Here is a 22634-nt window from a genome sequence, read left to right on the forward strand (position 1 = left end):
GATTTATAAAGAACCAAGTCAATACATGGCAACAGATCCACTCTTCCAGCAACTGCGCTTTTCAGTGAAATGATCACAGTGCATACATCTGTAGGGAAATTCTCCCAGTTTTAGTCCATTTGGAGCTAAAAGGAGGAAGTGACTCTCCCTTCGTATAGTACTTTTTCACTCTGAAAAGGGTGCATATGCTGCTTCCCCAGTAAGGACTCATAGTAGTACTTGATCCCTCATGGAAGAACAGGCACCTCTGATGAGGGATGATTGCTTTCTTTGACAGCTTCTTAAGCTGAAGGGACACATGGAAACAGCTACTCCATAAAGGCATGACAGCATGCTTCTTTCCCTCGGCTTGAGCTAAGACTGGCCAGTCTTGCCTCGCCGATGTGCCTGCAGACAGTGCGTTGAGCAGAAGGAGAAGTCCAGGTAATGGAAAGGAATGCGGCCCAGCAGCGACTCACCACACAGCCAGCAGCGTCTGCAGATACCAAAAGACAATATGAGCATGTCGTCACATTGGCAGATGATGTCAGCAAAACAACACTCTGCTACAGTACCTGATATTAGTCAAAGTTGCAGTGGAGTCTTTGAACTGGGCAGCAAATCTCCTCTCCGCCATCAAAGCTCGCTAAGAATGAACAATGAAATTAGAATGAGGGCTGAGAATTTAGCGTGGGAGGGGAATATATCCCTCCCTAAGCAGTCCTATACAAAACAAGCCTCATTTAGGAGGACCTGGCCAAGGTTCAAACTGTAAAAGGACTCTGCCTAAGGGATTACAGATCAGTTTATCAGCATGGTGTAGCGGTTAAGAGCGGTGGAGTCGGATCTGGAGAACCGGGTTTGATTCCCCACTCCTCCACATGAGCGGTGGAGGCTACTCTAGTGATCTGGATTTGTTTCCCCACTCCTACACATGAAGCCAACTGGGTGACCTCGGGCTAGTCACCGCTCTCTTTGAGCTCTCTCAGCCCCACCTACCTCACAGGGTGTCTGTTGTGGGGAGGGGAAGGGAAGATGATTGTAAGCCGGTTTGAGTCTCCCTTAAGTGGTAGAGAAAGTCGGCATATAAAAACCAACTCTTCTTCTTCGTTGTTCTTTCAGACTAGCAAACTGCTTGCAACTTTTAAAACAGAACCTAAACAAGACTGGGTTGAACAACTCATTTTACTAAAATGTCGCGCTGATAGGGCAAAGGTACAAGGCTGGGGGATGTCAGCTTACTCTAGAATAATCAAGAAGAATGTTTAAAGTGAGAAAGAAGTTAACTTGCTAGAAGCAGAAATACATAGCATTTAGGTAAACAGGCAAAAGAAACTTTAGAACTAGTTTGTTGTGCAGCATTTTACTTGCTCAATTATCTTTATTTAAAAATATTTATTGGTTACTTTCCTATTCAGCCCAAGTGACTTACAGACATTGCTGCAAAATCACGAAAACAATTAACACTAAGATACAGCACTACAGTATGGAACCAGAGTTCCCAGATGCAGCAGTTGATCATAAAAAATCAGCATGGTGACAACTTTTGACATAAGCCTGTTCAAAGAAAATGTTCCAAGGTGTATGAAGGCCAGCAATGTACATTCCAGACCATTTCTCAGAGGCTGTTCCATGTACAGGGCAGCAATAAAAAAAAGCCCAGAAACAAACAAGCTGCGCAGAGGGACGGGATGGGGAAGAGGAATGGCAAGGACTGAAATTAGCACATGGCTAATAGATGAGAGAACCCTGTAGTCCTAGATTACCAGCAGCTCTAAAAGGTGAATGCCAGCTCCTTGAAATGAATCTGGAAGTAAACAGTGGAGCTACCTTAAAATTGGTGTTGAGGATTTGTGCCCCGTAATAAGGCACCAGTCACCTTCTGTGCTAGTGGGAGCTTTTGAGGTATCTTGGTGTGGTCTGCTCTACAGGTTATGACAACATGGATCAGTGTGGCTGGGTCAGTTGAGGCTAGCAGGGACAACGATTTAAATGTCAGATGAAGAAAGGCACTTCTAGTTACTAGCGTATGGGCTTGGTTGGTGACATTACCAGACTAGTACGAGTGTTCATTTTTCTAGAGCAGGAACAACAAACTGCCTTGAGCTTCATGTTCTGAATCATTTCTTAAAATAGCTCTGGTTGCCAAGGGAAAACTCTAGAAATAGGCAGGCCTTTTTCTCCGGTAACAGGCATAGGTCTGTGAGGAAAGCAGACTTGCCTTCTTGGGATCAGGGTATATCCTAGCATGGGCAGGATATATTAGGTCCTCATATAACTTATTTTTTAAGCTTCTTAAGGAAAAGTATATATTTGCACTTGTGTACTCAGAAAGGTCTAGACAGATAAAAAACTCAATGATAATGTCTGGCAGAAGGCAGCAAAGAGATTGTCAGTCACCAGACAAGGAACACATTGGAAGTTTTGAGATCCAATTGACATAAGAGGCTAAGACTAGAAGACTTCATAAAGAGTCAGCATGGTGAGCTGGATTTGTTTCCCCATTCCTACACACGAAGCCAGCTGGGTGACCTTGGGCTAGTCACCGCTCTCTTCGAGCTCTCTCAGCCCCACCTACCTCACAGGGTGTCTGTTGTGGGGAGGGGAAGGGAAGATGATTGTAAGCCGGTTTGAGTCTCCCTTAAGTGGTAGAGAAAGTCGGCATATAAAAACCAACTGAGCTGAGCTAATTTAGCATTACAGGCCAGTAGCTAAACACAGTATATAGGACAGAAATTCTTTGTAGTCAACACCAACAGAAGATGCCTTTGTGTTACATAGTAGCCACCATGAAAGCTACAGTAGAAAACTTTCACTAGTATGCTTTAATGGATGCGGCTTCTGAAAGTGAGAAGAATCATAGAGTTGGAAGGGGTCATACAGGCCATTCTATTCCAAACCACTGTTCAATGCAGGATCACCCTAAAGCAAAGGTTTCCAAACTTTTTGAGTCATGGAGCACTTTTCAGGAGAGAAATTCATCATGGAGCACTAATTTTCACCTACCACCTATATAGTAAACCGAATGTCAGTAGTATTTTTCTTCATGGAGCACTAGGAGATGTTTCGTGGAGCACAGTTTGGGAACCTCTGTCCTAGAGCAATCTTGACAAGTATTTGTCTAGTAGCCGCTGTTTGAAGACTGCCAGAGGGGGGAGCTCACTACCTCCCATGCACCCAGCCTGTTGAACCAGCCTTATCAGAAAATAACCACATGCAATGGTTAAGTCCTCACCTTTTCACAGTCATTCAACAGGGCAAAGCGCCTTTTTTCATCCTCTTCTTGTTTCAGCAGCTGCTGTGACTCTCGTTCTTCTTTCTCACGCTGTTTCCGTTGGGCCTTGTGTGCTCGGTGGCGCTCTGCCTGCTTGGCTTCCATTTGAGCTGTCAGTGGTGCAGGCACCTGCAGTCATACTACAGATGTACATCGAGAGAGACAGGGCCACGGCCCAGCGGCAGCCACCAGGCAAGGAGTCCTCGAAAGGACTGCAGTCTTCCCCTTGCTCTGGGCACACCTTCCACCATCTTGGGGGACATAGTCCCTACACACCATCCAAATTCATCCTTAATTATTTTCTTCCCTTCTAGCACTAACTGCACATTCTCTCTTTATAGCATGTTCAAAACCGAGTAGCAAATCCTACTCTATGTGTAAAGTCATTCTCTGTTCAGAATGCCCACCAAACAAGAGTCTGACAAAGAGAAGCAAAGGATACCTCTTGCGTTGGGTGTGGGGCACCAGAGCAACTATCCTCCAAGTAGCCTTCCTCCAACTTAAGTGGCTCTTCCTCCAGAGGAAGAATCACTTAATTTGGAGGAAGGCTTCTAGCTTGAGCCAAAAGGTAAGATGGGGTACAAATATTTTAATCAACAAACTTTGTTCAGATGGAGAAGGGTAGGAGCCACCCCATAATCCCCATGAACAGAGGGTGGATGTACTACAGAGTGTGGGTGGCAAGTCCCAAAGGGGAGGAAGTGAAAGGAAGAAAGCATGAATTCCCTCTAGCCTCCTACTGGGCTCTCTTCACAGTTTTACAACTCTAAAGGTCAGCAAAATAAAAAGAAGAGCAGGTGGTCAGGAAAGTAGGAGGAGGGCAGCTCCAAGCCTGAGCCAACTGCCCACACTGCACAAGCTGCACCTGTCCTCCATTTAGAAGAACAGCTTCTCATCCCAAGCACCTGCCAATCCTCACATCTGCACCCAGGAGTCTCTTTTTCACTCACCTGGGCTTGGATGTAATCATACTTCTCAGGTTGTTCACCCATGAATCTTCGGAACTCATTACGAGTTTGCTTGTCAGCAGACACACAGTATGGCGGCCGTTCTTGCTTGTCCCTGCGTAGGACATACATAGGACTGCTTCACAGGTCTGGATCTGCAGTCTCCACCAAGGAAAATTACACACAGCACACCACCATCCAGACACTTTCCTTGCTTCCAGAACTGGACAACACCATTGAGGAAGGAAGAAGCCAAGACCAATCTGTGCAATGATCAGGTTCTAATTTGCTCTGGGGAGGGGAGGGATGCACAAGAGCTTTCTACATTTCCATGGAAATGCGGCAACTAAATCTCAAGTGCCCTGGTCCTGAATCAAATCAATGCCTCGTATGTCTGAAAATCCTGGGCTCACACTGCACTTTGTGTTGCAGGAAGGGGCTGTGGCTCAGAGGTAGAGCATCTGCTTGGCATGCAGAAAGTCCCTGGTTCAATCCCTGGCACCACCAGTTAAAAGGATCAGATAGTAGTTGATGTAAAAGACCTCCACCTGAGACCCTGGAGAGCCACTGCTAGTGTGAGTAGACAATACTGACCTGGTGTGTTTTCATTAGGGTAGCTTACAGGTTCAACAACTGAACAGGCGGTGATGGTGATGCTAACCATGATATGGCGTCATAAGTCTTACATACAGAAAGCAAGTTTGCTTCTTAAGGCCTGGGCCTGTCTGCTCTGGAGCACCACCACCTCTCTCTCTTTCCCTCCCTCCTAGGCATTACCTGACAGCAGGGTCAGCCCCAGCCTGTAACAGCAAGCGCACCAAAGCACTCCTCCCTGCTGCTGCCGCCACATGTAAAAGGGTCCAGCCACTCTCATCCAGGGATGTATTGAGCAAATGGCACAGGTTGTTGCTACTACACTCTTCTCCCTCCCGGGCTGCCCCATCAGCCATCCCCAAAAGGTGCTGCAGTGTTTTCAGGTCTCCTGTCTTGCAGGCTGTGAACAAGAGATCCTCCACTGGTGTGCTGGAAGCTCCTGGCAGGGAGAGAGAGGAAGAATCATGCATTAACCTTGCGAACCAGGAACAAGGATGGCTTCAGCCTTTCCACTGAGGGTCCACTGAGCTGCAAAGCACATGGCAAAAAGATCACATGACATCAGGAGCCAGAGTCATAACCTCCCTACTACCAAGGTCATGCTGTGGACATGAAATACAAGCGAATCACCAGGATGTGCACTGTAGGGAGGGGCTGCATAACCAGAGGATTGTGACCCATGCTATCTGAAAGAGATTAAATTTGCCAATCCCGACTGCCAGTTCCTTCAGCAGGACTGCCTTCCATCTAGAATGAGACCAATGTGATGTCTCCACAGGCCCCCCCTTTTTAGTGGAATAGGGCTTAAGGTGCAAGGGCATCTCAGATGGTATATGCTTCAGCACACAGGCTCACCCTGAGGTTCCAGCCATTTCTGGGCTTCAGTTGACTCTTCTCTGTTCAATGACATGGTCTCAGATTCTTCAGCACCTCTTGAAGGATCACTGCGAGGCTCTGATTCAGGTGAGAGAAAAAATGTGGGGGGGAAATAAACCACCATGCTGGAAACATTCTTTTCCCCCATTGGTTGATCATAATTCCCCCCACCCCCGCCAAGCATTTTATATCTTAGATCTGTCCCAGTATGACCTTGGCTACTCAGAAGCAACAAAAGACAATGGCAGGCTCACTTTAACCCCACCCCCCTTCCCTAATTGTGCAAAAAGCACCAATGGCATTCTGACAGAAATCCTAAAAAAAGATTCTAAGGAGTTCCACATGGAGCATCTGGGACCCTAGATTAATTACAACAAAGGTATTCAGGTCCACCTCACATAGGACCATCCTGGCAGACTTCATCCCTTTTGGACAAAAGGCATCCCACTCAGACTAGACCAGGTATTTGTCATGGACCTTCAGAGCCATTACCAGGTGCCTGATGGAGGAGGGATACTGCTCTGATCGGTAAAACTACATCAGAGATGCGGATTTCTCCAATCCTATACAAATACCCTTGTCAGGCTTTATTTAGCATAAAAATCTGGACATTTGGGATTTTCCCTTGTCTTCAGTTTTCAAGCTTAAGCGGAAACTGGGTCCACAGGAGGATGGTTGGGGTTAAGGATTCCTTCGACTTCTTATTATCACAAGGCACTCTGCACATGCTCCAAGGAGGTAATGTGTATAGCTTACTTCGTTCAACTGTATTGCTTTTTATTTGAATACCTCTGTGCTGTGGTTGCCATGTGTTTTCCCTGTATTTTTTTGCCTTTTTTCCCTCCCTCTTTTGAATCCAAGCACCCTTTCCCTTCTCCCCCCTCTATTTTACAATAAACTTTTACATACAGACATTTTTGGCTTCAACCTATTTCTCTGGGATATTTCTCTTAATCTCTTCCCCATGTGCTAGACTGCATGGGTGCTTCTAGGTTGGTTATAAGTTATTTTGTTATTGCTCCAGTACTGCGCTGGAAGACTACCTTCTCAGCTGATCAATCCAGAGGTTCTCAGGAGGTCCTGAGTGGTGGCCGCTGATTACCAGGGTACTTTCCAGAGAACCCATGGCCTAAGGGAGTTTCCCAGCAAGGAAAGGCACCATTTTCCTCTTCCTACAGTAACAAGCGAAGAGCCCCGTGGCGCAGAGTGGCAAGCTGCAGTACTGCAGTCCAAGCTCTGCTCATGAACAGAGTTCGATCCCGACGGAATTTGGTTTCAGGTAGCCGGCTCAAGGTAGACTCAGCCTTCCATCCTTCCAAGGTCGGTAAAATGAGTACCCAGCTTGCTGGGGGTAAAGCGAAGATGACTGGGAAAGGCACTGGCAAACCACCCCGCAAACAAAGTCTGCCTTGGAAACGCTGGGATGTGACGTCACCCCATGGGTCAGTAATGACCCGGTGCTTGCACAGGGGACCTTTACCTTTTTACAGAAACAGGCATGATATGTTGTGAGATACAAGATGGGGAGGGGAGGCTCCACTTCTGCCCTTTCCTCACACAACCAGCATCATTGCAGTGCTGTTACTGCTGCATGCCAAGTGTTGGTGGACAGATTGCTCCTCTTCTTTTAATTAAAACAAAAAAGTGAAGAGATTTATATGCTGCTCTGCCCACCAACCCCAATGGCTCAATGCTCCTTACTCCCCCCCCCCAAATCCTGATCGTGAGCAATTAAAAACTAGAAGCAAATGGGGAGAAAGCATCTTGGATAACATCCTACTTACATATCAGCTGCCAAAGTCTCACTTGAAATGGAAGATGGACAGCTCAGGGGTCCTCTGCACCTCCTCGGGGAGGGCATTCATCACAATGACTGGTACCAAAAAAGAAAGGGTAGGCCCACACTGTGTCAGACTGAAGAAAAGGGCTCAACCAGGTGCTAGCCCTTGTAGTAGGAGAGAGAGTGCCATTCAAATAAGCTGGCCCCAAGCTGTGGCCAAGCACTACACTGTCCCTATGGGCAGCAGCCTCTGCTGGCACTGCTACAACAGCTCTGCTCCTCAGTCTTAAGAGCCCAGTGCAACTAAGCATGGCGACAATAAAGCGGAGCTGCAGCTTCAGAGCGGGCTCAGAAGGTTCTCCCATCACTCTACACAGGTGATCTCGGATCTCCAGTAACGTGCCATCAAGATGCTGAATGCAGTCTTGCATGGCTCAAGAAAACACAGTAATAATGATACATCTAGGTCTAGGACATTAATGACACTCTTGACCGGTGGTACTCACTACGTGGGTCAAGAACTACATGAAGCTCTTTGACATGCCGCCTGCAGCTCTTCTGAGCACTGCTTCCCAATGTGGCACCTGCCCCATGTTTCAGTAAAGTGGTTGGCAGCTAGTTTCCACCTTGAAACAGCTTCTACCACAGAAATGGGTAACCTGTGAGCCTGAGTTGCGAGCATCATGCCAGAGATGGAAGTAAATGTGGCTCTTTTGGTTGATGGTAATTGCAAATGTGGCTCCCTGGGAGCTGCAGAGCAAGTGCCACTGATCTAGACAATCTCAGCCTCTCTTTCAAAAGAATAAGTTTCTAGCTCTCAAAGAAAACAGCACGAAGAGGCAATGCCCACTAAAGGCTTAGAGCTTAGAGACTGTAAGAGGGCATGAATGTCTGGTAGCAACAGGGAACCATACATCTACCTAATAGCCATGGGTGGGCCTCACCATATAGATTTAAAAAATCTGAACAATGGGGCCTAGAACAGCTGCCTGTGCAAATCTGGGGTTTTTAGGAAAATCTTTTAAAAAGGGGACAGAAAATACAACACAGTTTAAAGGCATTGAGTTCACACAACAATACCTAATGATATTTCAGTTTTCATTTATTCCATTTTTCAGCTGAAGGAGGTGAGCTGCTGAGCAGGCTGGGGGGGGGAGAGAACAGAGGCTGGTAAAGATGGGGAAGCACAGGTAGGCGGAGGGAGCCAGCCAGAGTGGGGTGCGGTGGGAAGAGCAGCAGAGCCAGAACAGAGGGATAAAAAGGGTGAGGGGAGATCTCCTCCCCCATGGGTCCTTAAGGGTCCCCCTACTCTCCTCCCCCGTGAGTCCTTATGGGTCCCCCTACTGTCCTCATAATGTCCTCCCTGCTACTGTGTGACAATTAACCCTCTGCCCCCAAGCATACCACAAATTTCATTTTATCATTATTATTCCCATTCTAGTACTACTGTGCTTTTCATAGATCAGGACAAGCTTCTTAACTGAGGAAAGCACTCTTTTAGGCACATTGTTGCCTTGTCTGCTAATGCGGGAGTTAGTTTCAGGTGGGTAGCCACAGCAGAACAAAATTTGAGTCCAGTAGCACCTTAGAGACCACCGAAGTCTTCCAGGGCATAAGCTTTCACAAGTCGTGAAAGCTTATACCGTGGAAAATGTTACTGGCCTCTAAGTTGCTACTGGACTTGAATTTTGTAATGCAGTAGTGCAACTTAAAAATACACATTAGATATTAAAGGATGCAAATATTGGCTTTAATACAAAAAATTGTTCTGAAATTGAATGAACTTTACAGTTTTATTTTTGACTTGCTGGAAACAAAGAGACCAAAGTCCAGCAGTGATCCCTTACCCTGGGACCTCGTGGTAGGAAGCAGATGCTGAAACAGGCCAGAAGCTGTGGTGCTCTGGTTCGCATCCTTCAAGGCAGGCAAATAGCCAGGAAACTGTCCCCCTAGAAAGAATATGCACCTTAGAACAGCTTCATTACCCTCACAGACCCACCTGTCAGGGCTTTTGGTTTCTTCCTTCTCTTCTTCCGATGCCGTTTTGGTGCCACTTCAAATTCACGCAGGTCCAGTGTACTCAGAATGACCTCCACAGACTCCAACTGAGATAACGGACTTTCTTCCCCATCCTCTTCTGACGTTGAGGGGGAGGCTAGAAGACAGAGAGCCACAATTCAGCTCACATTCTTACCTCCCAAGATAAAAGCCACTGGGGACAAGGGCAGAGGCATCACCTTGTTATGGGCAAGGATATAAATGCAATATAGAAGCTTATCGAAACACATGGAACAGATGGATTTGTAGAATTTTCCTTTTTAGAGTTAATAAAACATCATTAGAGGCTCGTCTTTCATTTGAAACTAGGCAAGCCTATACATGCCTGACCAAGTAACTCCTTTTGGAATACTGGCCAAGAGACTCTTCTGGAATCCAGAATCTTCTGGAATCCTACGCTTTTAGAAACTAGGTTTCCGGAATCCAAGCTGTCACTAACAATGACTGTATAGAGCTGTAACTGATTGAAAACACTATCAAACAGTGTTGTATAATGTTATAATTGGGTTTTAAGTTTAAATTAATGAATTGCAGTAGAATATTAGTAAATATATTCATGTTAGCATACTCTTTGAGAGATGTAAAATGCTGGCATATTTATCCATTATAAAGGTAAACAAAACTGACTGTAAAGCATATGTGAATATGACCAGTAAGAGGAACTCCTTATATGGAATCCAAGGAATTTACTGGATTCATACAACAGTTGTGCACAAACTCAGAATACATCTCGCAGATCCAATCAAATAAAAAATCAGGAAAACCAGATCTCAAAAACATATAAAAGAAGGGCTCTTCTAGCCTAAAGAGAGAGTTCCTAACAGGTTAGTACCATCTGGCCTAAATGGATCTCTCCATCCCTTGCGTGGGATGTAGGCTCTTAGACCTTGATCCTTGTGTTGATTGAGGCTCTTAGAGCTTTACAGTCCTCATGGACTGAAGGAGCTTAGATCCTTCCAAGTCTTTGCGTAAAGTTGGAGTTTCTAAGAGCTCCCTAGCTCACTTCTTATAGATCTCTCCATCCCTTGTATGGAGACACTGAGATCTCCTTAATTCTAGATTGGATTAGGAAGTTTTCACTAAGATCTACCTAGCCCTTTGTCAGGCCTCAGCAAGTCAATGCGTTCCAGGCAATAACTTTCCTCCAGACAAAGCAGCGAGTTAGAAGTTTATTTCAAAAGCACAGCGATTTTAGCAGGTCAAAGACTTAAGGCTAGCATACAGGTATGGGGAATACAGAGACATATATAGGGTGGATACAGTGGGGTTGATTGGATTATTGGAAACAAAGGCACAATACCGAAGCAAACTACCGGTAACGACTTGAGCAAAAAGTATTCAGAATAAAATGCGTGCGTTAAGTGGCTGATCTTCCTGGGCTCCCAGTATTGTTTTGCGGGACCTGGTATCAGATCAGCCATTACCGGGGTGGGTCTCCATTGAGCTGCAGATCTTGGGCAGGAGACCAGGTGCAAACGGAGAGGGACGGAGTGCGAAAGGATCCCATTTTGTCCGTGGGGGAACCATCTTGTTTCTTTCCGGGGCCGGCGGAGAGCCTATCTGGCACCCTTACATGGACACTCCAGACCTTATAGACATGGAAGTTCTTGGACTTCCCTTAGATTAAGGTCTCACACAGAACTCTTTAATCTTTGCATGGATTAAAGGTTCATGGAGCTTTCTAGTTCTTGCATGAACACACAGATCTCTCTGATCTTTGCACAGATCAGAGGCCTGTCAAACAAATGGAGGGACTCAGACTCAGTCCTCTCATGGGCTGAGAACACTCAGATTTCTCTATAGTCTCATGAACCTGGTCCTGGCATGGACTGAAAATATGCTCTACAGGCTCAGGGACTCAGTCCTGACATAGACTGAGTTTTCAGAGATTTCTCTAGCCTTTACATATACTAGAGATTCTCAGAGACTCCAACAACAAATGGAGAGTCTTAGAGGTTTACCCATCCTAAACATTGACTGGGGAGGTTCACAGATGACATGATTGGGTAAAGTATGCCTACTTATGATATTCTAGATACTTTAAATTAAGATGCTTTTAACTAAATCAGATCTTATTCATTGAACTAATCATTTTCACAAGATTTCTGTAACGTGTCATATTTTCTGAATGAAATTATTACTGAGTTAAGGTTTAAAACTCTCATACAGAGGTATAGAAATTGTTTAAGATTGCTTGCATACATGAACATGTTTAAGACGCATAATGTCTGAACTTTATAACATTTTAAAGACTTTGTAACCATCTACATGCATACATACTATATTATGTTAATGCTGTACATACATATTTTACTATTTTTGAAGCTATTCAATAAAAAGCTTACTCCGGTAAGAAAGCAGTTGATGCCTTCTGCACCCTTCTGCTTATTAGGTGTCTAACTGAAGAAGATAACATACCACTTCTCAGGAAGGGGTCAATTCTAAGAGCAGAGGCACTGAAACGCACTGACCAGCTTCAATCTTCCCACCTTCTGACAGGACTCGGGCAGCCCCGTGTGCCTCTCACCTGAGATAGCAGCCTTCACACTGGCTTGAGCCCCCTTCCTGCTCACAACCTTCTTTCATGGAATGCACCCCATGATTTGCTGCTCTCAGCAGCATATGGTGGTCTTGGGCCACCCTAGAGCTCAAGAGGACAAAAGGATGCAGAAGGCATCTGTATTGGACCAGGCACAGCCAGAAGGTCACAGAAGGCAGAGTACTTACATTGTAGATTCCTTTAGCTACAGGGCAACGCCCCTCCCAACTCACCATGATGCTGCAGAGATGCTTCAGACTGATCAGCTATTTTTCTCCAGGTTCTGCGTGGAGAGCCAATCAGATCTGCCACCGCTGTGCCCTTTCCTGTTGAAGACCCAGAACTGTCATTTCACTGCTGGAAAACCTCTTGGTTCCAGATTACAAGAGTAAATTTTGGGTTAAAACAGGCATGCTCTCCCCAGCAGAAGTGCAATGGCACATTTCACAATGGTATAATTTTAAGAGGCATGGGGAAGCAGCCACAGTAAAGTGCGCAGAGACAGGGTTGATCAAAGTATGGTGAGATTCAACAAACTGCATATGAAACCTTCAAATCAGTTTCAAGTACTATGCAGAGAATTTTGGGGAATGATCCATCTGTGGCTCTTAAGGCACAGGACCAGCAAGACAGGACTACTGCATTATGGGTGAAAGGAAGTATCATTGACTGCTAAAAGCCAGCAACAGAAACACAAGAGCTGTGAAGGAGAAGTCCAGACTATCAATACTGTCAAAAACCATGCTTACCATACACTTGCAGACCGCTCAGAGTTCTATGCACCCGCTGCACCTCATGGAAGGTAGCCCTCCGGGTGCTGAAAGGAATGCCTCGGATCCGGGGATCATTTTGCTGAAGAGGGCTGTTTCTACTGCCAAAGAAGCGGGCTCGGTTGGTGCGAGGTCCACGAAGGAAGATGCGCTCTGCATCTTGTAAGTGCCCCACCCAGCTGGCCAACAGTTCCTGAATATCCTGTGAAAGCACAAATTCAGTAATACTTTTGTGTGCACAAGACTACCATTTGCAAGCATGGCAGTGTAGCATTTGGGCACTGCCACAAAAGCGACAGTCATCCAAATGCAAAATCAGCCACCAGGAGGTCAACTGTTCCATGAAACCCCTTAATGCTCTCCTTCCCGGTCAATCCTGATTCTCATCCAGGTAAGAGAGTATAAAAATTCCAATGCTTTCAAACAGTCTCGTGTGCTGAGCAGTGAATCCTGCAGAAAAAAACAAATTCTACACCAATAGGAGCCTACAAGCAGGGGACCTGCAAGGACTTGTGGGAGGTTTCCCCCTCCCCTATTGTTTCTCCTTTCCTTCCCTGGAAGTCCCCATACCTTCTCCCTTTCCCACCCACCAGCCAACCTACCTATCTGCCCCCATCTTCAGCTTTCCCTCCTTTGTTCCCCGAACAGCTTCTCCCTGGGATAATTCTGCTTGGTTCTTCCAGTTTAGTTGGATGGTGCCGGCTGCCAGGCTAGGCACAGCTGCATGGTGGGCAATACTGTTGTGGTTGCCTAGCAACAGCCACTGAGAGCATTCCTTTCTTAAAGCTATATGTGTGAAGCAGGTCAGTGCCTTTCAGTGATTATGCTCTTAGAATCGACACCCTCCTTAAGAAGTGGTATCTTATTCAGTTAATCACCTAATAAGCAGTAAACACCTTAATTTAACTTACGCAAGTTCTTTTTATTGTATAGCTTCAAACAGAATATGTATGTACGTGTATGTATATAAAGTCTGTGTATACATCTACATACATACATATTCTGTATGTTTAATACAGAATATGTATGTATGTAGATGTATACACAGTCTTTATAATGTTACAAAAGTTGAGACATTAAAAGTCATAAACATATTTTATGTTACAAGCAATCTCTTAGTTAAAAGTTTCAAACCTTAATATGAAACAGTAAAAATATTTCATTTAGAAAATAAAAGTGTTATAGAAATCTGATTTAGTTTAGTATCTTGATTCTAATATTTGGAATAGCATATAAGTAAGTAGACATACATTACCAAATCATACTATCTGTGAAACCCTCCAGTCCATAAGGACTGGAGAGATCTGAGAGCCCCCAGTCTATGCAAAGACTGGGGAAATCTCTAAGACCCTCCATGTATTGCAGAAATCTCTGAGAACCTCTAGTCTATGCAAAGACTAGAGAGATCTCTGAGAACCCTCAGTCCACGCAAGGACTGAAGAGATCTAACTTTTCTGTCTTTCTACACCTATATTTATATGTCTTCAATATTAATTAAATAAGAGGAAAGCAGAAATTACTGCTGTAATTCAACTTCTGCAAAAGTCCAAGTTGAGTTGTCACCAGAACAGAACAGCCAAGCTCCTTCCACTGTGGGGGCTGAGCCGTGGTTGCTTTAGTGTCTGCGCTCACCTTAAGCAAGGCAGCCTCATTGTAGCGCCGTAGGGAGGCCCCAGCAGATTTCGGCATAGATCCCTGAGCATCCCGCACCCCTTGGGCTGTACCTCGGCGGGCTCGCACTGTGTACCTGTGGAAAGTCTTGTGCACCAGCACTTCATTCCTGGGAAGAAAGCAAAGGCACATCTATGGCAAAAGGCTAACACCCAGGTTCATAATTCCAGTGCAAACTGTGCATAACGAAAGTGCACGTGGGTCCCATCTACAAGGTAAATGGGAGCAGCTTATAGAGTGGGGCTGAGAAATAGCCAAGCAATCCACACCCATCTCCCTAGTCCTCTATTCTATATGAAGTAGGTGTGAGACCATGAGATGGATATCAATGCCGGCCTGGAATCATGCGAAGGGTCATCCCTTTTCAGGCCTACACTTATAGGCAGCTTCTGCGGCTCCAATAAGACCCTTTCATCCCAGCTTGAAGGGGCCCCAAGTGAAAGCCAGTCACTCTACCCATAAGTTCTTACCCCTTAAAGACAGCTCCAGCAAAGTGTCCCCCACCAGCCATCAGGATAACCCAGGAGGTGTCTGGGCTCTGCCTCTGAAGGGAAGCCACCAGTTCGCCAGGTTCTTCCACATTGTCCTAGAGATAACAAGCCCTCTTTAGTCAGTGAAGTGTCATGGATGGAGTGATGGAAGCACTCTCAGCATGGCCAGAACGCAGGAAGTGGGGACAGGATGGGGGAGGATTTTATTATTAATCTGGACCTGTGCAGGGTAACTCAGATATTGGGCAAATTCTGCAGGTCCCAGAACAAGAGACATGGAGACAACAATGCAGTTCAGCAATTGCAAGCACCCCAAAGGGCTGCCCCTACAAGCAAATTTTGGACGTTGGGAAATTGCCATTTATTTTAGCTCATAATCCTGTGGACAAGGCCCACTTTATTTTTAATTTCTTCACTATGCATATTGTTTTTAGGGGTATATACACACACATACATATTCATCCTGCTGAAACTCTGGGCTTTCTTCTAGAAAATAGTAGACACAGAGGAAGAAACCGTGCTGAGACAGCCAGATGGGCTGGTGCCACACTGCAGATGGATGGGCAGGGAAAAGATGAATCCAGGTGACTAAGACAACTATGTGGGGCTTGAGAGACAATCCAGTATGTTAAGCACCAACTGGTGTCATTAGGAGTCAGCCCAGGGTTTGGCAGCAACCCTAATTCACTGAGATTCTGACACTGAGGTAAGGATGCCAGAGAGAAAGGTCTGAAAGTTAAAGGAATACATGATATGTGGGTGGATTAGATGCAGTGGCAGACTCTGGAACACTTCCTCTAAAACCTGGCCATGATGTTGCCCTCTACTGGTTTCTTGTCAGACAACTGGAAAGCCACTTCTATTGTTTGGTGATAGGCAGCTGGGTACTAAGCCAAGAAGTCAGGAAGGAGGCCCAGCGGGCTGACATGCCTTCATAGTGTTCAATACACAACGATAGACTGAGATGAGCTGGCCTTCAGAATTTCTGAACAGGACCCTCTGAGAACGTGGATACAGTGAGGTGCTTGGACAGCTGCTCCTTCTGCCTTCACTGTCCCAATAAGACAAGGGGTCAGACTCACTACCTGAGTCAGGATCACTGGAATCAGAACCGGAGATGCTGGAGACATCACCTGTGTATCAAGAAAGCAGCAGATAATCACACAGCTGCAGAATGATACTCTGGAACCTTACTTCCCACCCATAAAGCCTCAAGGAACAGAACCAGCTCCTGCAAAGGAAGGAAAGTCCAGTTCTATAAAGCTAGAAAATCCTCCATGTAAGGCAGATCAAGAGCACAGCAAATTAGAAGTGCACATTTGGATCAGGAAGACTGAACTTCTCTGGAGATATACCTGGCTGGTAAAAGCATACTGAAAAGGTCCAGGGTACTGCTACACTGCTGTATCTTATAATGACCCTCTGCTGTGAAATAAAGGGGTCTAGTTAGCCGCCCTCACTTGCCTGCTTAGGAAGCTCTCTGAAGCTGGATGCACGGAACCTTTTGTCTGAGCCAGAACAGAATAGGACCACCAGCCATAGCAGCCTCAGCAGCCTCAGCATGCACTCTGTCTCACCTGCTTGAGTCTTTGCCTCAAATTCTTCCGCAGTGAGCATCCAGCGGCCCAGCAGTCGCTGCTTCAGGTTGAAGCGATGCCAGTCAAGGCGATAATGCTCGGTCTAAGCAGGAAAGGGGAGGTACAGAACAAGGGCCCATTGAGAGCAGCTACAATGACAGGTTCAGTGTTTAGCATAACTTGATTGCCATCTACAAGGGACAGGCAACGGCCCTTTCACTGCATTGAGCATGGAGTGCCTGGAGCTTGGGGCATGATACAGAAAAGCATCCTGTCAGCCAATATTAACATTCCATCCCACCAGAAAAGCCAGTGTCCTGTAGTATTCTGGGAGCAGGGGAAACCCAAATTCAAATCCTCCCTTTGCCAGGAAGCTCACTGGATTCTTGTGCAAGTGAAAGGGAGGAGGGGAGAGAACAATGTATGCTACCCTGAGCTCTTGGAGGAGGAGATGGATTTTAAAAAGGCAACTGACACAACTGCTCTCTTTACTTTGAATATGGAAGCAAAGTTTCCTATCATACAGTGCCTCATCTTTGCAGGGATTCTTGGGTCATGCAATCCTTGTGTTCCATTTGAGGGCAACAGACCATGATAGATCTTCTGGCAACATATATAAACAAGCCATTTGACCTATTCCCACAGAAAACAGCCTTGAGGATAAGTCCCTGTTCACCTTCTGCCTACCTGTTCCTCTCGACTGTCAAAGGCTTTCAGGCAGGCAGAGCAATACATCCGGCCTGACACCTCCAAGACACCATAAGATCGATCTGGTCCATTAGTCACTGCAGCAAACACGATTGAAAAGAGGGAAACGTCATTTAGTACTGAATATCAAATAATATACAAGGGCTGCAGATTTAGGGGAACTTGGGAAATACAAAAGCCACGATACAAACAAGAATAATGTATGCATTATGTATTATACAAACAAGTATTTGTTATGATACAAACAACTGGATAATCTATATATATATAATCAGGCCTGTATATATGCCACATAGTTGTTGTGAGGATAAAATAGAGGACAGGAGAACCACATACACCACAATGAGCTCCTTGGAGGAAGGGAACTATCAAAACACACAAAGTAAAATAAAACCCATAGAATACAGCATTAAGTGCAGTTAGCTTCCTAAACGCATCCTTTTTTCTCTTTTTGGAAAGCAAGTTTCTAGCCCTGATGACTAAGACATGCTTCCAAGTGCATAGAAAATGCCTTCTGAAATCTTTTGTACTTTGGGGGTTGGCTGTTATCAATATGCAGATGATATACATCTATACCTATCCAAATCTCCTGGTGATAAGGGTTCTATGCATAGCTAGAGGTCCTAAATTGCTGCCTGGCTGCTGTGGTGAAATGGCTAGGAGTGAACAGATTGAACTAAATCCTGGAAAGATAAAACTAATGCTGGATAGGAAGGCAGAGGTCTTGAAGGATATTATGATGCCCACTTTTGATGGGGTTCAGCTGACCCTTGCTGACTCAGTTAAGAGCCTTGGGGTTACACTGGACCCAACATTGTCTGAGAATCTAGTTAATGCAGTAACAAAAAGGCTTTCTTCCAACTCAGCCTAGCCTGAAAAATGACCCCTTACCTTGATATGGCTGATCTGACCACCTGGATCCATGCCACAGTGACATCAACCCTAGACTACTGTAATGCACTGTACATTGATCTTTCCTCAAAATCAATTTGGAAACTCCAGAATGGTGCAAAATGCTGTGGCTCAGTTATTATCAGGAGCTAGATGGAGCATGCCTATTACTCCCATTCTACAGTCTACACTGGCTGCCCATCAATTACCAGGCTCAATTTTAAGTATTGGCTATCACATACAAAGCCCTCCATGGCCTTGAATCTTCATATCTGTGGGACTGCCTCTCCCCCTATACTTCACCATGTCAGCTTCCCTTGTCTGAGCAGGGTCATCTGCAGGTGCCAACCTGCAAATGAGCAAAATCAACAACTGGCCATACATGTGTCTCCTCTATTGAGCCCCCACCTTGTGGAATGGTCTGCCTAAGGAGGTCAGGAAGGCTCCCCCTCTTCTGGCTTTCCCCAAACTATGCAAAACTGAATTATTCAAGAGGGGTTTTCAATGCAGATAACAGGGTAGAACTGTACAAAATGATCCACAAAGTTACTTGGATAAATTATTAGGGTACCGTATGTGGTCCATATTGCTGTGTAGAGTTTGCTGTTGGTTGGCTCCTACTATGTAATTTTGCTTCATTTAATGTGTCATGTTAACACTTATGCTTTGCTTCAGTTCTGTTTGTTAAATTTCAGGTTGGTTCTACAACCCAAATCCTATTTCATTTGTTATTGAATGCCCCATCCTGTTGATTTTGTTGACTCACTCTGTGTAATCTGCCTTGAGTCCCAATGAGAAAGTCAGACTATAATATATATATTTTTAAATTCTTTTATTAAAAGAAAATGAGAATATAATAAAAGAAAACCAAAAAACATTACTAAAACACACATACTACAAATTCTTGAAAATAAACTAAAACCATGCTGCAATAGAACTAAAATATCTATACCAGTGAGCCAAATGATACGCTATCTAATTATCTAACATCCAATGATAATTACATCACCCTCTCTCTTCGATTTACGCACTGGAGCGTTTTTTCCATCCTTGAGATTGTTACATTCCAGCGAGTGTCCAGTTCTTCCGTATCTTTGTCATTTTTATAATATGTCAACTTAATTAAACCATAGGTTTCTTTAACCTTATCAAGCCAATTATTTAAATCAGGGAATTTATTGCTTTTCCAATATCTCGGAAGATTTGCTGTAGCCACTGTTAATATATGGAAAAACATGACTCGAATATCCTTTGGTTTATCTGGGAAATAATTTAATACAATTGTTTCCGGTCTTACTGGAATCAATCACTTTCATCTAGTATCGTGTTGGTGAACCTATGGCATGCGTGCTGGATTTGGCACGCCGAGCCCTCTCTGTGGGCACGTGCGGGCAAGTTGAGCAGCCGTCGCGTCCGCCTTCCCTGGACTCCCCGCCGCACAGCTTAGGGGCTTTGAACAAACACTAATTGTTCAAAAGCATGCCAAATGCAAACTTTTACCTTTCAATAAAAAGTTGTTTGTATCATTGAAAGCTCTGTTATTGTGTTTTTCTTTTAAGGCAAAAGATGTTAATGTATGTGTTGTTTTTTCTAAACGAAAACCTCAGTATTCAGGTTAAATTGCCGTGTTGGCACTTGGCGATAAATAAGTGGGTTTTGGGTTGCAGTTTGGGCACTTGGTCTCTAAAAGGTTCGCCATCACTGATCTAGTATGTTTGGGCTTTACTGCAGCTCCACCACATATGTAGAAAATCTGCGCCAGCTGAATCACAATACCAACATTTACTAGAACCTTTGTCCAATTTACACATTTTTTGAACTCTGCTTGGGGAAAGATGCCACATATGTGTCAACTTAAACAAATTTTCTCTGAATGCAAGATTTATTGTAAAATTTAGACCTTTTGTGAGTATAAAGTTCCATTTTTTTTATCCAACTCATAACCTAATTTTTTATTCCATTTCTCTTGAAAAGGGGGAATAATTGTCCTGTTCTTCTGTATTAATATTCCGTATACCTTAATTACAGAAACTTTATCTGATCTTAATAATTGTTCATATTCATTAAGAGTTTTGGGTATCAATTTACCCTTCTTAATTAATTGTACTAAATATTTTTTTATTTGAAGATACTTAAAGAGGGGCAATACCTTTTTAATGTCCTCTGGGATCTCTATGTAAGAGATTATTTGTAAATTTTTAAACCAATGTAAATATTTATCAAAATCTTTTACATTATATTTACATAAATGATTGCCAATATTATCAGCTATCATATCTGCCGTAACTGATGCTAATAATGATGTCCCTACTATTAATCAGAAAGTCAGACTATAATATAAATAAATAAAATAATCTGTCTTCTTTTGAACTTGAAAACTCAAAAGTAATGAGCTTCTGGAATCTGGCAACCCTTGTCCCACATCCTTTCCCAACTTTATGCCCTTTAGAAATAAGTACCGAAAACTGCCACAGGGGTCATATCCTTTGATGACTCAGTGACAAGGCAAAGTCCATCCATTAAAGTTGCATTCTGGGCAGCTTCAAACACAGACCACGTCTCAGCTGGCTGCATGATCTGAGAAGGAGAAAAAACCAGGAATCAGCAAGACTTGAGGGAGCAGAATTCCCAGAGCAGCAACAGCCATAGCTGTAGCACATTTAGATTCAATGAGTTCTTCAAGACCAAAGGCAATACTAAGACCCACCCCTCCACAGTAATGGGAAGATTCACTAGCTGAATTTCTGTTTGCAGGGACCAATGTGAGGCCCCATCTACACATTACAAACTCCTTGTGTTTGCTGGGAAACAACAGAAGAACTTTGTATCACATGTGCGATGGGAGTTTTGTGCCTCCCAAACACACACCATCCTTTTCCCATTTGTGATCACAGCATGCAGGGGAAAATGGCTTTAGCTTCTTCCCCAACACTGCTTTCACAATCACAAATTGCCCCATGGAGTCACTACTGGTTCTGTTGTAAAAAAAAAAAGTCACCTTACTTAAGTGGCAACATGTAAGTTTCACAACAAAGCCAATAGCAGCTCCATGAGGCGGTCTGAGGGCCTGGAGTAAAAAAGAGCAAGAGAATTGAGTAGTGACTCACTAAAGTTCATACCCTGCCAGAAATGTTAGTTTTTAACTACTACTGGATTCTTGCTCCGTGCCCCAGGTAGGATTTAATGGTGAGGCTTTGGGGGGTGTTTTCTACAGTAGGGCTGGGGTTTTCTACAGCCAAGAGTCAGTGTGTGTTTGGGCTGCACAAAACACTGATTGCACATGTGGTACAAAGTTCCTGGATTGCCCACCAACGAACTGGAGGACTTCATAATGTGCAGACACAGCCTGAGAAAGGACGAAAGTAATACCTCAACCCTCATCACCTTTCCACAACAACTGCTCTTTCAGAGCTCCCTTTCGTAGGGTTAGTAACTCTCACAAAGGGAAGGGGCAAATTCAACAGTATTTTGCCAACTGCTACTGTCACAAGCACAGAGCCCCTTCCAGAACGAGGAAGCAACACCTGAAGCACTTAGGAAGCCATTCTTCAGCCGAAAAGATGGCGTGGAGGGTGTTGTGTGTCCCAGAGGCGCCGCCACCCCTCATTTCGTGCGGCTTTTCCACCCAAGAAGAAAAAGACGGGTGGGGTGGGGGTGGGGGAGAGAAAGACGATCACGTATAATTAAGGGAAGTAGAGAGCCCAGGTTGCAAGCTGGGGACCCGGAGCTGAAGAGCTCGAAGACGAGCACCGCTACAGCCGCCTTCGGGGCACCTCAGGGCCTCAGACAGCGGTGACTGGAAGAGACCGGCGCCAGAGGCTGGGGGAGCTTCGACACCCGCCCTCAGCAACCGGAGGGGGCGGCGAGAGAAGCTCCTCGGTCACCGCTGAAGGAAACCCCGGAGAAGGCGTGCAAGGACAGCAGGACCGACCGACCAGGGAATGGGGCTCTGGGGGTGTGTGTGTGTGTGTGAGGGGGCTACTTACAGCTCCCGGAGTCCGGAAGCGCCCGCCGCAGCCCCGACTCTCCGCCAGACGCCCACAGCCCCCCTCGGTTCACGTCACTTCCGCCCCTCTTGGACACCTCCTCTCTTCCCCACAGCGCACTCCCGGTGCTGCCTTCCCATTGGCGGTCCTTCATCCCGCCTCCTCGCTCCATCCTGATTTCCGATTGGTAGTGGACGGCGCCAGCCCGGGGGGGGGGGCGGGGGTGAGCGACAGTCCGGGAAGTAGCGGCGGCGTCGGCGGCGTCCCGGGTCTGGCTGCCAGGGCGGCCCGCTGAGGCGAGGCCCACGCAGCCCGGGGGAGGCGGCGATCTCCGCCCCGCCCCTCGTCCGGTGGGTCTTCCTTCTCCCCCCTTCCTTCCTTCCGCTCCCGAGCCCCGGGCCCTCCGCCTCCTCCGGACAAACCCGCCGCCGAGGAGCGCTCCAGGCCCCTCCGCCCTTCTCGAGTCGGTGGCCGCGGCCGCCCCCGCCGGTCT

At 45.5% G+C, this 22634-nt stretch overlaps 1 protein-coding gene across 1 annotated transcript; it reads right to left on the minus strand.

Moving 5' to 3' along the window:
* Nucleotides 1-347: 347 nt before the first annotated feature.
* Nucleotides 348-20729, minus strand: ANKZF1 (ankyrin repeat and zinc finger peptidyl tRNA hydrolase 1). Its single transcript, XM_056851609.1, has 16 exons — nucleotides 20615-20729; nucleotides 17244-17341; nucleotides 16557-16659; nucleotides 15910-16112; nucleotides 14959-15074; nucleotides 14450-14597; nucleotides 12797-13019; nucleotides 12257-12373; nucleotides 9450-9605; nucleotides 6163-6169; nucleotides 5650-5738; nucleotides 4978-5233; nucleotides 4204-4315; nucleotides 3215-3382; nucleotides 555-625; nucleotides 348-475 (listed from the first exon to the last, which is right to left on the minus strand). Exons 1-16 carry the CDS (start codon nucleotides 20727-20729, stop codon nucleotides 355-357), a joined length of 2103 nt encoding a protein of 700 aa, XP_056707587.1. The 3' UTR covers nucleotides 348-354.
* Between the last annotated feature and the right edge of the window lie 1905 nt (nucleotides 20730-22634).

The sequence above is a fragment of the Euleptes europaea genome, chromosome 6, assembly GCF_029931775.1.
Source record: "Euleptes europaea isolate rEulEur1 chromosome 6, rEulEur1.hap1, whole genome shotgun sequence".
Lineage (NCBI taxonomy): Eukaryota > Metazoa > Chordata > Lepidosauria > Squamata > Sphaerodactylidae > Euleptes > Euleptes europaea.

Excerpts from the sequence above, each read along its gene's own strand:
- ANKZF1 (XM_056851609.1), bottom strand. The coding sequence starts at position 20,729 with ATGCAGCCAGCTGAGACGTGGTCTGTGTTTGAAGCTGCCCAGAATGCA. Across the intron at positions 14,598-14,958 it reads GCTGGAGCTGTCTTTAAGGG|GAATGAAGTGCTGGTGCACA; the intron begins GTAAGAACTTAT and ends CTTTCTTCCCAG. Across the intron at positions 9,606-12,256 it reads GTTGGGAGGGGCGTTGCCCT|CCTCCCCCTCAACGTCAGAA; the intron begins GTAGCTAAAGGA and ends TCTGTCTTCTAG.